Consider the following 17,160-nt stretch of genomic DNA (forward strand, 5'->3'; position numbering starts at 1 on the left):
TGACAATCGTTTAAATGAAGCAAGGTTGGTTTTTACATGAAATGCAATAATGTCTGAGAAGCCTGTAGTACACCGAATGACCGGTAGGGGTCAGTGTTTAGGCGAAAATGCAGTGGTTCCTTGGTTTGTACATGAAATGCGATAATGTCTAAGACGCCTGTAGTACACCCAAAGACCGGTAGGGGGTTTAAACGAATGATATGCATGAACATGCAATGGTTTTAGAACAGACTTAGACAAAATGCAGCCGTAAAGTGAGGACCTGACCTGTGCATGGTGGAGGAGACTGGGTTGACTTAAAGTTTGTGAGTCACTTGGACACCATCCACGGCGATGGATTGAAGAAAGAAGGTGGTAGGCCGGAAAAGCCTGTGGCTGGATTCCTGACACAGCTCTGCTTAAAAAACCTCATGGAGTAATCAGGTAAAATGGCGTCTGGATGACCCGGAAGTGGAAATGATGCAGCGCTGACCTCAAACGATATGGAGCCAGGTAAGGGGTGTCCCTTAAGTAGGGAAGAGGTGTGTCATACGCCCCTCCCACAATTACAGGCCAAAAGGCCTTAATACATATATATAGTATATACATATAACTTTGTTCATGATATTGAAAATTGTGGAGATTTGCATCATTTATAATATAATAGCTGAACTGAGAACTTTTATTTTTCAATTTTCATAAAAGATATATTATTTTATTACCTTTTTTGGGGGGTCTCAGTTTTGCAAGTCAGTTCTCATGTAGAGACAACTGTTCCATCGCCATTAAATCATTTCTGATTATCATGATGTAAAAATTAAAAATTTCTCGCTTTAAGAAATGTGCTTGTATTTATTGTGTAAATCATGTTTCCATCCAGAAAAAAAAATTATATATACGTGTAATTCAGGAAGGCAGCCACACATTAGAATGATGGGTACTAATATACAACATTTATGATAAATTGCTTGAAATAAGAACATATGCATTAAATTTGTAGACTTTTCCACTGTCTCCAAGAATAGGAGCAGCTGATCACCAGAATAAAGATAATACATTTATCATCTGCCTAAATTGAGTTAAAATGTTTTTTCTTCCAGAACCACTTAGATTTTGCTAAGATGCTATCTAAGAATAATCGATCATCTACAAATAGCCCAAACGCATGGACTGCACAAATATCTGGTTTGCCAAAGTTGGTATTAATCGCTGGCTGAAAGCAAATGCACGGGACGTATGGCAAACCAGTTACTGCAGTTTCCAATGCACAATCCATATTTCTCTTAGCTAGCACAGTTGTCTGAGAGTGATGGGAAAATGCTACACACAGTTTATGCTTGTTTTTCTGTATGTAAATGTTCACATACGTGGTCAGTGTAAACAAACAATGTATACTTTTTAATTAAAAAAAATAAATCATATTTTTGCAAATCCCTCTTAATGTTATTCTGTGGTTTGAGTGGTCTCCATAGCAGCGTTTTCAATGTAGCAGCATGCAAAAACAAACAGGAGGATGTTCTCTTAAAGAGCAACAGATTCTTCATCTAGTAACCAGCTTTATAGGTAGAGGCAACAAGTCGAGACAGCCCCAACTGTGCTTAGCACGTGTCTATAGATACCACAAAAAATAGGTAGGGGGCATATTGCTCACGGCCTCAAAACTGCAAATTCACAGCAGCTCCTTAATAACACAGATAAGTAAAATGTACTTGCCATTTTATTTTGTATTTATTTAAACTAAGCGGAAAATAGTTTGGACTTGAAACATGAATGCAAACGGAAACAAATTGTGAATCCTAAATTTTAAAATATGGAAAGGATTTTCCGTATTTTAAATCAAAATCCAGGCACAGTTCCTGCCTACTGCATCACTCCTGGAGTACTGACAACATCTTAACAAATCTCTAGCAAGTTTATTTACTAAACTTAGAATTCAGTGTGAATTCAAAGTGAATTTCAAATGTAAGGCCATAGTGGCCAAAATGAAAGTTGACTATGATAATTTTTACAGTTTGACTATTTTCAACTTAAATTTGAAATTAATTTTGAATTCACTTTGAATTCTCACTATAAACAGGGGTAGTCAACCTTCGGTACTCCAGATCTTGTGGACTACATCTCCCATAATGCTCTTACAGCCATACTGCTGGCAAAGCATCAGGGGAAATGTAGTCCACAACATCTGGAGTGCCGAAGGTTACAACGCTCTCCTTACACAAGACATTCCTTAAAAACTGACTTATGCATTTGATTGGAGTCCAACCTTCCACAGATTTTGGCACCTGAAAAATTACACAATCTAGCAACAAACTTCAACTGAGTCTCCGAGTGCCTCTCTCACTGGGAGATAAACAGATAGCTTCTCTTTTGCTGGTAGATGATGCCCACTTGCTTATATTACATCTACTTAGAAACCTCACCAACCTGATGGAGATGTAAATCATCTACTGGAACACTGCTGTATATCTTCTGGAGCTGTGATAAAATCTCCACATATTGGAAGATGGTCCAGAGGATCACTGTCGAAGTCACAGGGCATACACTTCCCTGGATCCCTCAAGTTTTCTTACTAGACTTGCTCCCCATTGTCCCCAATGATCTAAACACATAAAAAACTGATCTTACATATTCTACTTGAAACAAAAACTCATTTTGCCAAACACTGGAAGTCTCCTGAGACTCCTCCAACACAACCAATCTCTGACTCTCTACAAATCAGTCGTGACTATAAAGAGATGTCCCACAGGATTTTAGGCTCCTTGCATACATTTGATAAAATATGAAAATCATGGTACCAATACCGGCCTTGCCTTCAGCCTCCTGTGTCACCCCCTTCACTGGGTACCCATTGATCCCTCCCTTTCTCTTCTCCTCTTATTCTCCCCACTTCACCACACCACACCAAATTCAGTTTAAGCTTAAAGGAACACTATAGTCATCTGAACAACTTTAGCTTAATGAAGCAGTTTTGGTGTATAGAACATGCCCCTGCAGCCACACTGCTCAATCCTCTGCCATTTAGGAGGTAAATCCCTTTGTTTATGAACCCTAGTCACACCTCCCTGCATGTGACTTGCACAGCCTTCCATAAACACTATTTAGGCTTTCTTTATTGCAAGTTCTGTTTAATTAAGATTCTCTCACTGACTGTATATTTGATTTTAAATATATTGTCTATATAGGTAGAATTGCAGTGGCTATTAATAATATTGTTTGTACTTATGTACTACTGAAAATACTCAATAAATCTTGGTAAGCCTATAATGGGCATAACATGTCTGTAAAAATGATTTCTTGCAGGCTGTGTTTTATTATATGTTTGTTATTGTCATTTGTTTATTTCTGTTTTTGAGATGCCAGGGCTATTGCGTGTCATTACATAAATTGTTATTGGCCAGTATTCCAACTGTGTTTATGGTGACAATTACCTTTTCATGTTTATAAATTATTATTTTCTCTGGTCCTTGTTTATTTACATGATTGTGTTTTTGACTTGGTAATGTGTTGGTTATCCACTTATGTAACACAGCTCAGGGTCGAGAGTGGCCTTGTGAAGTGCATAAACAGCAAGCCATTCATTGGTCAGCTGAGTTCTTTTACACATTTTTCTAATGACGTACAGCACTGCCTTCATTTTACTTGTTACATCCATGGACGATGTGTGTATAGCTTGTATCCATGAACTTGTTAGCATAAAATGCTTCAGGCACTTACAAAGGAAGCGGAGCCGAACAGACGTGTATGTCTGCAGCTCCAGCACTGCCAAGGTAAATCGATAAAATTCTGCACTACAGGTACGGGCCTAGAACTGGCTTACCTTGTTTCCCAAACGACAGAGGACCGGGAGACCTACACGAGATAACCAAATATGTGGAGATACTCACCAGCCTCACCAACTCGGATATCGCGGCCTAACAGCATGGATGGTGCGAGGGAGACGGCCGCTCCCCGACCATCACACCTTACTGTACACGCCATTGTGGAACCCTGTCCCCCCCATGGACCGGCAGGGGTTATCCCGGTCCCCACTGACCCAAAGCGCACGGCTACGCTGCCTCCAGCAGACCACCAAGACGCCAGCTTGAAACTCACATGGTTGAACAAAATGGCGGGCGCGGCCAGGCCGTCAGAGCCAACTTTTCAGCAACTAGGGGGGCTACTATATGGAAGAAGCACTAACACGGCTGGACAAAATATTCAACAGTTTTGGGGAGAAACTGCACCAACGCCTGGCCCAACCACCACTTCCACCTACCCGTGAGGCGAAGGTGAGGGGAACAGGGTGGCGAGTAACCCTGAACACACCATGCACCCAAGTCACTGCCGCTCTGGCAGACAGCCCACCCAGACCTAAGGTCGACCGGAGAACTCCTCCAAAGTCTCGCACACAACGCAGGCGGACCACCCGCCGGCAACGAAAAACAGCGGCCGTCTGTAGCACCCAAAACGGGACAGACACAACCTCACGGAGTCGCTGATCTCGCTCCCAAAGTGCCGCCACCCCTGTACTCTGCCCTGCTCCAAGCACAATGGGCTACAGACAGGGCCAAGATCATGGACACACCTCACACAAGTGCCGCAACTGGACTATCGTTAACGGACTTACCTACACCCTCCAAGCAGTACCCAGCCAGGGAATCGGGTGACAACCTTGCAGAGGAGACAGACTGATCACCAGATGCCGAGCACACAATCCCCCAGCAGCTGACCTGATTGTCCATACCACCTAACCTGCACGTAAAATGTACTATAGTCCTATATCCCCTCTCTATCCAACGTTCAGGTCATGACTTACCACCTTATAGACATGCCCCCTCATGATTAGCAGCTGACAAAGCAGGGCACTAGCATTAGCATAATCCCAGTGGATAGCCCTTATGTTATTTGTCCGAAACCTCGGTATACCGATCATTGGGGATGGTTTCACTTAACTTGCACTTCCCTACCGTTCTACACCACACCTAACTACACCACACCTAACTAAGAGTTTCTACCCTCATTTTTATGCTGTAAACGACAACTCTTATACTAAATAGCATCATTCTACCCACTTATAGACAATGTGTAGCTTACTTCTGTCTAGCTATTTAGTGTTAACTACATGACCAAGCTTGATGTTATGATATTTTATTCTCTTAAACTGTATCTATGCTTTAAATGTGCACCACTCTTGATTTCCTAACAAAAAATGTGCGCAGTTATGCCAATATGCCTACACTGTTAAGCTCAATGTTTACTCTTGTCTTGCTTTTGCTGTTGTGGCATAGCAAGATTGCACGTCAAAAATAAAGAATAAAAAGAATAAAAGAAATAAAAAAGGAAGCATTTTTCAGTTACGTTTCGAAAGCTCTAATAAAACACATACTGATCATTCACATCAATAAAATGCTGTTTTTATTGTTACCTTTGTGGGAACCCTTAATATTGGGTGAAGTATAAATAAATTCTAAGTGTCAGTGACAGAATGTGTCTTGGTGATTGTATCACCCTGAATAGACTAGAGAGTGGAAGTGACATAGATTCTGAGTGAGCATCTACAAAAATCTTCTTGCTTTTGGACACTGAAAGGTCAGTGACGAGATCAGTGACAAGGTCATGCTGAAATGCCCCACTGCACGGCCACAAATCCACAAAAATCCACTAGATTTTACCCTATTGTAACATAATTATTTGAAATATTTTTTTTTTCTCTATACCTTTCCTTGATAATAATGAAATGTTTTATTTAGGTTTCATTATTAATTTTCAAAAATGGAGAACATTTCAATGCTGTTTAGGTAAATTAACCTTGTGCCTTTCAAATTCCAATCCATCTTCCATGGCTTGAGATGTGGTAGACGGTTACCCTGCATGCTAAACATCTATCTTTGGCATCTAGTAATGTACAAGTGGTATCACTTATAGCTACAAAGGCTCCCAACTAATGCACGGACCTTATCTCTGGGTTGTATGAAGCTTGAGAGCAAAGATTAGGTTTTTCTTTGCTTACATTGTGATCCATTGAAAACAACGCTTTACTGTCCAAAAGGGAAGCCAAGATTGCAGTCTTATCATTACTAACAGTTTTGCCCCTTTAAAGAAAAAAAATGAGTAGAACCACAGACAAACATTTCTATCTGCTGGTGTTTTACGGCTTATACAATATAGAATGTAATTGTTTTTTAGTTTTTTAAACAGAACAAAATATAACCACATGTACGGTATTACAGCCTTGACGTAAGAGGTGGTCTAATTGTATGTTATTATAAAGGCATGTGTATGTGTGTGTCTATGTGTGTGCCAACCAATGTATTATTTCCACGTTGCCAAGCACTAATTAATCTGCAGGATATGAAAATCAGTTACATAGAGGTAGGTGGTGTGGATTGTTACAGTAACTTCCAAATCCTATCACATGGTGATCTGACATACATGCGTTGCTATTGAATGTGACATAATGTCGACATTGCAATCATAAGCCATTAATTATAAGCTTCCTATTGCAAATCCAGTCTAAAAAGTCTAAAAAAAGCTTTGTTTCCTCGTAGAACCTGTCATTTAAATGTACCGAAACATAAAACTTTGGTTTTAACCTAATTTGGAGACATGTAAAAATGTGCTTTATTTTAGGTCCTACGATAACAATAATTATATTTTGAAATAATAAGTATATGTAACATGTATCGGCACGAAAACTTTCATTTATACATTTTAAATGCCTCAAATTTACTCCAGAAGTCTAGCAAAGATGCCAGGGGGTATACAATGTTTCATAAGTAGCACCTTTTACAGCTCGTAAAAAATTGGCTAATATATGGAAAATCATACAGGGGAAACAGAACTGTTTGTAATATAAAAAGTATTCAGCATCTAATAACTTCATTTTGACTATAGAGTGAATAACTGGCAGCTAAAAATGTATTTATCATCTGCAGAAGTGCAGTTACTGTGCCTTATTGACTCTGTACTTATGATTTCTTAGCAGCTAGGTGAAGCGGTGGAAATATTTAACAAAACAACAACAAAAAATTAAAAAAAATATACATAAAAATGCAGGTAAAAAGATTTTCAGTCCAGTTCTACAGTGCCCCTTTTCAATAGCCATTACCCATTGCATTGGACATTTGATTATCCTGAGCTAGAGCCCTGCAGATCAGTTCCTCACCCACGTGGTTAAAAAGCCTATTGTAATACTTTGTATCTTGCTACAACCACCTGTACGATCAAACATTTCACACATCCCTTTCTACATGGGGAGTAGGTCTTCTGTGCTCCCTGCTGTGGACCCTCGGAACTGGTGAATGTTAGAGCTGAGGTATGATATAACTCTCAGCCACCCATTCACTCATTATTTTGGATTTATAATAAAATTATAAATACTGTAGACAGGGCCGGCCTTAGGGGTGTGCGAGCTGTGCGGCCGCACAGGGCGCCATGGAGCAGGGGGCGCCCTGCGGCCGCATAGCTCACACGGCAGGGACATTTTAGCCGCGAGGCAAACAAGGCATTTGCCATGGGCAGCATTTTCCAGGGGGCGGCAAAAAAAGCCGCCCCCAAATGCCCAAGGCAAATGTCTTGTTAGCCTTGCGGCTAACAAGACCTGCTGGGCGGGCGGCTGGCGAGGGAGCACTTCCTCTGAGCTGTCCGCTCAGCTCCCTCGCGCGCTGCAGAGTGAGACTGGGAGCCGGAATATGACGTCATATTCCGGCTCCCAGTCTCACTCTGAGGCGCGCGAGGGAGCTGAGCAGACAGCTCAGAGGAAGTGCTCCCTCGCCAGCCGCCCGCCCGCCAGCCAGTGCCGCTCGCCCAGCAGCCACTGGACCACCAGGGAGGAAGAGACCCCCCCCCAGCATTCCCAAAGGTAAGGAGGCTGGGGGGGGGGTGTTTAAATAAAATTTAAAAAAATTGTTAATGTGGGTGAGTGTGTGTCTGTGACTGTTAGTGTGTGTGTCTGTTAGTGTGTGTGTGTGTCTGTTAGTGTGTGTGTGTGTCTGTAAGTGTGTGTCTGTGACTGTTAGTGTGTGTGACTGTTAGTGTGTGTCTGTGACTGTTAGCGTGTGTCTGTGACTGTTAGCGTGTGTCTGTGACTGTTAGTGTGTGTGTCTGTTAGTGTGTTTCTGTTAGTGTGTTTCTGTTAGTGTTTCTGTTAGTGTGTTTCTGTTAGTGTGTGTGTCTGTTAGTGAGTGTGTGTGTGTGTCTGACTGTGTGTGTGTGGCTGTCTGCCTGTGTGTGTGTGACTGTCTGCGTGTGTGTGTGTGTGTGTGTGTCTGTCTGCCAGTGTGTGTTTGACTGTTTGTCTGTGTGTGTGACTGTCTGTGTGTGTGTGACTGTGTATGTGGCTGTTTGCCTCTGTGTGTTTGGCTGTTTGCCTCTGTGTGTTTGTGTGTGGCTGTCTGTGTGTGACTGCCAGCCTGTGTGTGTGGCTGTCTGCCTGTGTGTGTTTGTTTGTGTGTGGCTGTCTGCCTGTGTGTGTGTTTGTGTGTGTGACTGCCTATGTGTTACTGTCTGGGCAGACTAGATGGGCCGAATGGTTCTTATCTGCCGTCACATTCTATGTCTGTGTTTGTGTGTGTGTGTTTGTGTGTGGCTGTCTGTGTATGGCTGTCTGCCTGTGTGTGTGTGTGACAGGGTGTGTGGGAAGGGGGAAGGAGTGGGGGAGGGGGAGACGGGAAGGGGGGGGCGCTGTGAAGATTTTTCGCACAGGGCGCCCAAATGCCTAAGGCCGGCCCTGACTGTAGATCAGAAGTTCCATGGGTTAAGACAGGCTTCCCCAAACTCCGGCCCTCCAGATGTTGCTAAACTACAACTCCCATGATTCTATGAATGAAATAGATAGGCTGAGAATCATGGGAGTTGTAGTTCAGCAACATCTGGAGGGCCGGAGTCTGGGGAAGCCTGGGTTAAGAGGTCATAGGGCAGTTTAGACACCCTTGGTTCTTGGTGTACCAATATCCTTGATACTTTGGCCATTGTAACAAGAGCGGCAGGATTTAACTGAAATACTACGGATTGTTGAGTAATAATCATGAACATACAATGTGCAGAAAATGACACAGATTGCTGGTGATTCATGGAGTATAGAACTGAACTGGTCGTTTCTTCTCTTAGCGAACCTCTTCTATTCAGTTTTAAATGCAGCAAGGCAATCATTCATAATATTTGCCCCTTAATTACTGTCAGACTTCATAGTGACAGAATATTACTGTTATACTTCACATAATGCAGTGAAAAAATATGAGTTAACCCTTACGCACTATATGCATTATTGTTCTAATTTGACCTAAAAGTTGACCTGGTCTACATCTAACTTTTGATAATAAAGAATATCAGATTCAAATGATAAGATACAAACAAAATCATACTTTCTTAGTCACATAGCGATCCAGTATTCATTATCTTTTACTACATAAATTAAGTGACTTGCTAAGATAATTTTCTCTGCTTTGGGGTCTGATGTTCCGTTTAACAAGGTGACAATCTGGGGTAAGTTTGAGGGTATTTCTTTATGCAACAAAGAAAACAATGTTGGTTGCTACCATCAGAGTATGAAGACCCCTAAAAGAATTATTTCAAATTATTAAAATCTCTGCTGAAGACTTTATCAGTTTATGGTCACACAGACAAGCACAAATGGAGGAAATCCAAATCTGATGTTAGCTTTCCCTGCAGTGATCATCCAACAAAAATCACTTCTTTTAAGGGACACTAGTTGGAGCTGAAATGCAATTTTTTGCATTTTATAGAGGGTGCACTAAATATAACGAAAAAAAAAATAGAAAATACAAATTTATATTTAACATTTGAAATATACATAATTATACAATATTAAGTCATGTTGGGCAATATTATAGCACATGCTACCCACCTGTCCCAAACTCAGTGTAAGAACCCCAACTTGAGATTCCTGTCCCTCTATACTAGATTATTTTCTGTCTGGTATCCCGCCCCTTGGACACTGTAAAAGGGACATTTAATACCAGTGCTAGTCTGACGCTATTGCAGGACATTTCTCCCCATGTTTCTTTGCTAGATTGTTACTCTATGTCACCTGGTAGGACTGCATGTTAGCATGTAACCACTGTGTGCCACAAGTAATGCACACTGCATTGCTGGCCTGCTCCTCTTCCATCCCCACCCATACCTTTATTTATTTATAAAATATTTTACCAGGAAAGATACATTGAGATTTCTCTCGTTTTCAAGTATGTCCTGGGTCCACAAATCATTGCATTGTTACATTAGCGTACAATAAAATACAAAAACAATATTAAAGCGGCACTGTCATGCCGAACTCTTTGTCTTATGGGATTCCTCCGCTTGACCAGCTCTGACCAGCGGAGGAGCAAAGTGTGCTTCATTTCCGCTGGTCAGAGCAATTTTCCCATGATCCCTAGCTTTCCTCCCTGTTCCCACAATGCTTCCTGTCAGTATTGCCGAAAGTCCTGTCACTTAGACAGAACGCCGGCAAAACTGCCGAATTGCATCCTAACAGAATGAGCACTGTTTCTCCATTGGTGTTAGGATGCAATTCGGTACTTTGTTCGGATCGGAATTTCATTCAAATGAATGAAACTCCGATCCTATTCATTGCTGTGGCTGCATCTTGCAGCCGCTTAGTAGATAACTCCCTAATTCCCACGGTATCAGGGAGCTATCTACTAAAAGGCTGAAAGACCTAAACTGGTCTTTCAGCCAAATTTACTAACACCAAGTAAAAATGACTTGGTATTAGTAAATAATATGCCCCTACTCGCTATACAGTAGGTCCCCCCCCCTACTACTATTATGGCCCCCACCCGCCGCCCAGGGGTGGGGGCCGGGGGGGGGAGGACAGTAGGCCCCCCCCCTCTTATTACCATTATGGCCCCCACCCGCCGGCCAGGGGCTATACCCCTGGCCGGCGGGTGGGGGCCATAATGGTAATAAGAGGGGGGGGGACCTACTGTCCTCCCCCCCCCGGCCCCCACCCCTGGCCAGCGGGTGGGGGCCATAATGGTAATAAGAGGGGGGGGACCTACTGTCCTCCCCCCCCCGGCCCCCACCCCTGGGCGGCGGGTGGGGGCCATAATAGTAGTAGGGGGGGGGACCTACTGTCCTCCCCCCCGGCCCCCACCCCTGGCCGGCGGGTGGGGGCCATAATAGTAATAGGGGGGGGGACCTACTGTCCTCCCCCCCCCCCAGGCCCCCACCCCTGGGCGGCGGGTGGGGGCCATAACAGTAACAAGGGGGGGGACCTACTGTCCTCCCCCCGGCCCCCACCCCTGGCCGGCGGGTGGGGGCCATAATAGTAATAGGGGGGGGGGACCTACTGTCCTCCCCCCCCCGGCCCCCACCCCTGGGCGGCGGGTGGGGGCACTAAGTAAATCCCCCCCCCCATCAAGGTGACTAGGGGTGCCCCCACGCGCAGACTGAGCTCCGCAGGGCGGGGCAAGGCTTTATAAGCCTTGCCCAGCCCTGCGGAGCTCAGTCTGCGCGGAGCCCTCCATGGGTGAAGATGGATTATTTTTTTTGTGCGCTCGGGTTTTTTCTTTTTCGTCGGGTTTTTTTTTTTGCGCTCGGGTTTTTTATTTTATTTTTAGTTCGACGGCTATGATGGTTTTTTATTTGGCCTTTTTTGGGGCTGAAAAATGAAGATTTTAGAAAAAAGAAGACGTCGAATGGTAAGTTTAATTTTACTTTACAGGTTAGCAATTTTATTCCCCCCTCACTATTTTTTAGGGTGAGGGGGGTAGGTAGGGGCATTTTTTATTTGGGTGGGGGGTGGGTGACTAGGGGCTTGGGCACCCCTAGTCACCTTGATGGGGGGGGGGAATTTACTTAGTGCCCCCACCCGCCGCCCAGGGGTGGGGGCGGGGGGAGGACAGTAGGTCCCCCCCCATTATCGTTATGGCCCCCACCCGCCGCCCAGGGGTGGGGGCCGGGGGGGGGGGGAGGACAGTAGATCCCCCCCCCCTTATTACTATTATGGCCCCCACCCGCCGGCCAGGGGTGGGGGCCGGGGGGGAGGACAGTAGGTCCCCCCCCCCCTTGTTACTGTTATGGCCCCCACCCGCCGCCCAGGGGTGGGGGCCTGGGGGGGGGAGGACAGTAGGTCCCGTCCCCCCCCCCTTATTACTATTATGGCCCCCACCCGCCGCCCAGGGGTGGGGGCCGGGGGGTGGAGGACAGTAGGTCCCCCCCCCCTTATTACTATTATGGCCCCCACCCGCCGCCCAGGGGTGGGGGCCGGGGGGTGGAGGACAGTAGGTCCCCCCCCCCCTTATTACTATTATGGCCCCCACCCGCCGCCCAGGGGTGGGGGCCTGAGGGGAGGACAGTAGGTCCCCCCTCATTCCCATTATGGCCCCCACCCGCCGTCCAGGGGTGGGGGCCGGCGGGGGAGGACAGTAGGTCCCCCGTCCCCCCCTTATTACCCTTTTTTTTTTTTTTTTTTTTTACAGTGAGCAGGGCTCACAGGCTGCTCACTGTTTAGTGGACATGCCCCTACTCGCGATATAGCGAGTAGGGGCATTGGGGAGATTTGAATCTCCCTTGTGCTATTATGGGGGTCATATTGACCCCCATAGAGTGAGGGGAGGACTTGGGGGGCTAATGAAGTGGTGGGGAGCACTGCTCCCTGCCGCTTCTGTCTTTACATAATGCAAGGAGGGAGCTGCACGCCGGTAGCTCCCTCCTTGTAATAAACCGAACGAACAAACTAACACTGATACACAGTGTTAGTTTGTTCGTCTGATTTTTTCTATTCATTCATTCGTCTGTCTGATGAATGAATGAATAGGTGAAATTCCCGTTCGCATGTCCAGATGTTTCACTGGGCATGTGCGGGAATCTCACAGTCTGTGTAGTGTGGGTAGATGACGTGTCCCACAGGGACTTCACCTACCCACACAAAGATGGCGGCGCCCTGAATATAGATCGGGGCAGAAGATAAAGAATAAAAAATAGGTAATGTGGGGGGCATAGGGGCATTTGGGGATGACTAGGGGGTCGATTGGATGTAGTTGAGGCGGGAGGGGGGTTAAAAAAAAAACGGAATTCGGCATGACAGTGCCGCTTTAATACACAATAAATACAAAATTTAACATAGAACAGGCAGGAAATATATAATCAACCATGACAGGTGCATTCTGTTTTGAGGTATGTAGAGAGGGATCTCTTAAAGGACTTTAGGCTTAGGGAAGATTTTAAATTGTGCGGGAGGTCGTTCCACAATTGCGGTGCTCTGTAGGAGAAGGAGGATCGAGCTGCTTTCTTTTTGTATTGAGGTAGACTAAGCAAAGTGTTGGTACTGGATTGGAGGTTATAGGAAGTGGGGACAGCTGGGGAAAGCATTTTGTTCAGGTAGGGTGGGAGTTTCCCAGAAAAGCTCTTAAACACAAGGCTGGAAAGATGAAGGGTGCGTCTGGATTCCAGCGACAGACAGTTTAGTCCTTTTAGCATGTCACAATGGTGAGTCCTGTAATTACATTGTAGCACAAATCGGCAGAACGAGTTATACAATGTGTTGAGTTTATTAATGTGGGATTGCGATGCAGATGCATATACTACATCCCCATAACCAATGATTGGCATCAGCATTTGCTGTACAATCTTTTCCTTTACTGTAGGGCTTAGGCAGGATTTGTTTCTTTACAGGGCACCTAGTTTTGGATAACGTTTAGATACAAGCTTTTCTATGTGCAGGTCAAAAGATAGATTGGGGTCTAACATCATACCCAAGTATTTGAAAGAGTGGACTGCGGTCAGTGTGCCATTTGAATTTGTTTTGATGGATAGGTGGGAATTGTGTAATTTGTGTAATTTAGGTACATGATAGCAGAGACGGTGCAAGGATTTTTGCTGCACTAGGCAAAAAAAAAATGTTGCTGCCCCATTTGCTCCACCCACTCATGCAGACTGACTTACACTGACATACACTGACCCAAGCAGACTGACGCACACGCACTGACCCATGCAGACTGATGCATACTCACTGACACACACAGACTGACGCGCACACACACACTGACCCATGCAGACACACACTGTCTCATGCAGGCACACATACTGGCCCATGCAGACACATACACTGACACACACTGATACATGCAGACACACACACTGATACATGCAGACACAAGCTGACCCATACTGCAGACACACACTGACCTATGCCGGCACACACTGACCCATGCAGACACATACTGACCTATGCCGGCACACACTGACCCATGCAGACACACACTGATCCATGCTCACACACAGTGACCCATGCACACACATACAGACACACATTGACTCATGCACACATATACCAGCACACACTGACCCATGCAGACACACACTGGCCCATACAGACACCCATTGACCCATACCGTCAAACACTGACCCATACAGACACACACTGACCCATACAGACAAACACTGACCCATACAGACACACACTGACCCATACAGACACACACAGACCCGTACAGACAAACACTGATCCATACAGACACACACTGACCCATATAGACAAACACTGACCCATACAGACTGACATACACAAATTCTACACAAATACACATTCCCCATTGGCCCACTTACCTTTCTTAATATTTGACTGCTTGTCACATGTTCCTGGCTGCTTCCCTGCGCCTGGCTGCCTTTACTGCGTGTCAGCCCTGCCTCTGCGATGCTTCCGCCCACTTGTCCCCACATACAGGACAAGGGGCGGGCACGAGAAATTGAAGCACCCTCGCGGCAATGGGAGTGCTTCTGGGGGGCCTGGCTGAGCAGGCTGAAGTGGATGCCGCCGGACCAGCGTAACCCCGGGCGCTAATCAGCAGACATGTAACAGCCCGGTAACATGGCCAGTGGCACGATTTGTAGAATTATTGAAACATAGAAGGGCGGCCAAACGAGCAGAACAGTAAAGCTCCTGCCGATGCCCCCTTTAAGTAGTGCCCTAGGCGGCCGCCTAGTTGGCCTATAGGACACTCCAGCCCTGCATGATAGCAAATAGTAAATGAAGCACTATATGAATTATCAAATTCTGTACACATTTTCTGTTTCTAATGTCAGCACTAAAAGTGTTACTCACCTTCATTTCTACGCCGTAGCCAGAAAATACATGGATAATATAAACGCATTCCAAGCCAGAATTATACAGAGAACTTCTGGAAGTAGGTGATAAGATAATGCCTTCAGGAGCAGTAAAGTTTTTGTTGCACGGTTCTGTAAGAGAAAAAAGATATCGTATGACTTCAACACACATAGCATTGAGATACCATACTTTGGATTTCTTCACAAGTGTTGTATTGCATTACGATTGCAACAGACTTCACAATGCTGGGGAAAATAGCCGATGTGGTAGGAAATGCTTCAATTATTGTAGAGATCAAATAGCTAACATTTCTTATATAATGCTTTTAACCATTAAAAAATAACACGCCACCATTATAACATTGTCAAAGATCAGCAGGATACACTGTTGTGATAGGTGCTATAATGCTATGATATACATCAAAATATTACGTAGTAGGTTTTAGGTGTACTTAGAGTTTGGCTAAATAGGTGATTAGGATTAGCGGCCTTAGTATTAGAAAAAAATTAGGTTAACCCCTACAATAACAAAACCGATTATGAACATATTTTTTTCAGGTATTTTGCAGTATGAACTCTAGTTATAATTACCAGCCTGTACAGAAACAAATTTCTCTGCTGGAAGCCACTAGTCACTTATATACTGAATGTAAAGTTGCTTAAAATGACAGCTCACCAACTGCTTTCAATTACAGTACAGGAAGTTTCACTGGGTGATAGCATTCTTACTGTCAGGGAAGAGGGAGGAGTGAATAACTCTACCATTTTACCGTCAGTATTACATTAGCATTTCAGAGAGTGATAGAGATTGCTATAGCAGTGTTAAATATCTTTATAATAGAAAAATATGATTTAAATGTATTTACTGTATGTGGGCCTTTTGCTCAAATGCAAATATTATTTTTATATTCTGCTGCAATTTTTTAATAAACTGCTCTGCTAGTAATGCTAGATATATAATGCTTTTCATTTCTGAAATATATTTTTTTCATAAAAGATCAACAAATAACTGAAAAATAAAAATTGTGTAAATTTACATTTTTAAGTTTGGCTGCAAAGCAATCTTTGCCCCCAAAAAATGTGTTATCTGTGTATATGCTAGCTATGGATGTATTGCTTTTTTATGTGTGCATAAAGGCAGTTTTCATTTGCAACACAATTTTTAGATCTTTGCTGAGTTACTAATAAAAAAAATAATAATAATCTGCCTGAGATAATTTGAAAGTAGCAGCCAATGAAAACCAGAAATATCCACAGTAACACTGATGAATTCTAGCATGTAAGATAAAATGCTTATTTAAACTGCCTGGTGGTGCGGCGTGCCCTCTATGACAAAAGAATTACCAGTTTAGCTAAAAATCGATTTTAGTTTTATAATGGAAAATTTATTCATACTTACCGTAATTTTCTTTTCCTGGTTATATGCCATGGCAGCACAACATTGGGTAGCTCCTCCCTATCCCCATTGGACAGGAATAATAATTAAGCCGTATAAGTACCACCTCCTGCCCCTCCTTCCCCAGTCACGTGTTCCAGCAATATCCCCGGGCGGGACCCTTGTGCTGCCATGGCATATAACCAGGAAAAGAAAATTACGGTAAGTATGAATAAATTTTCCATTTTCCTGGCCATATCCATGGCAGCACAACATTGGGTAATACCCAAGCAATAAAACCAGGGAGGGAAAGAGACACAGACTCAAAAAATTTCATAAATGCAAAGTGTATTAACACCACAACAAGTGACAGACACAGAGATCAGGAATTAGATACAGACAGGACTGATTTAGCAAATTGATCAGACAACCCTGCTCTAACATCAATCTGGTAGCTCCTAATGAAAGTGTTAGAGGAAGACCATGTAGCCGCCTTACAAATGAGTTCAGGGGAGACATTAGCAGCGGCTGCCCAGGAAGAAGAGAGAGCCCTAGTGGAATGGGCTTTAAGACCCACAGGGACCGGATATCCGGCGGACTGATAAGCCAGAATGATAGCCGCTACTATCCATCGGCTAATGGCAGATTTGGGAGCTTGAGAGCCCTTTTTACAGCCGCTATGAAGAACGAAGAGACTGTCAGAAGAACGCCAATCAGAAGTCCTATCAATATACATCCGGAGGCATCTCACTAGATCCAGA

At 44.2% G+C, this 17,160-nt stretch overlaps 1 protein-coding gene across 2 annotated transcripts in view; it reads right to left on the reverse strand.

Moving 5' to 3' along the window:
- SEZ6 (seizure related 6 homolog) overlaps positions 1 to 17,160 on the reverse strand; it is a 577,716-nt gene that overhangs the window by 279,123 nt on the left and 281,433 nt on the right. For both annotated transcript variants that reach the window (XM_063449977.1, XM_063449976.1), the window contains exon 3: positions 15,023 to 15,156. In XM_063449977.1, the coding sequence (XP_063306047.1) occupies positions 15,023 to 15,156 (134 nt within the window). The remainder of the gene's footprint in view (positions 1 to 15,022; positions 15,157 to 17,160) is intronic.

This window comes from Pelobates fuscus, chromosome 1 (genome assembly GCF_036172605.1).
Source record: "Pelobates fuscus isolate aPelFus1 chromosome 1, aPelFus1.pri, whole genome shotgun sequence".
In the NCBI taxonomy this organism is placed as follows: domain Eukaryota; kingdom Metazoa; phylum Chordata; class Amphibia; order Anura; family Pelobatidae; genus Pelobates; species Pelobates fuscus.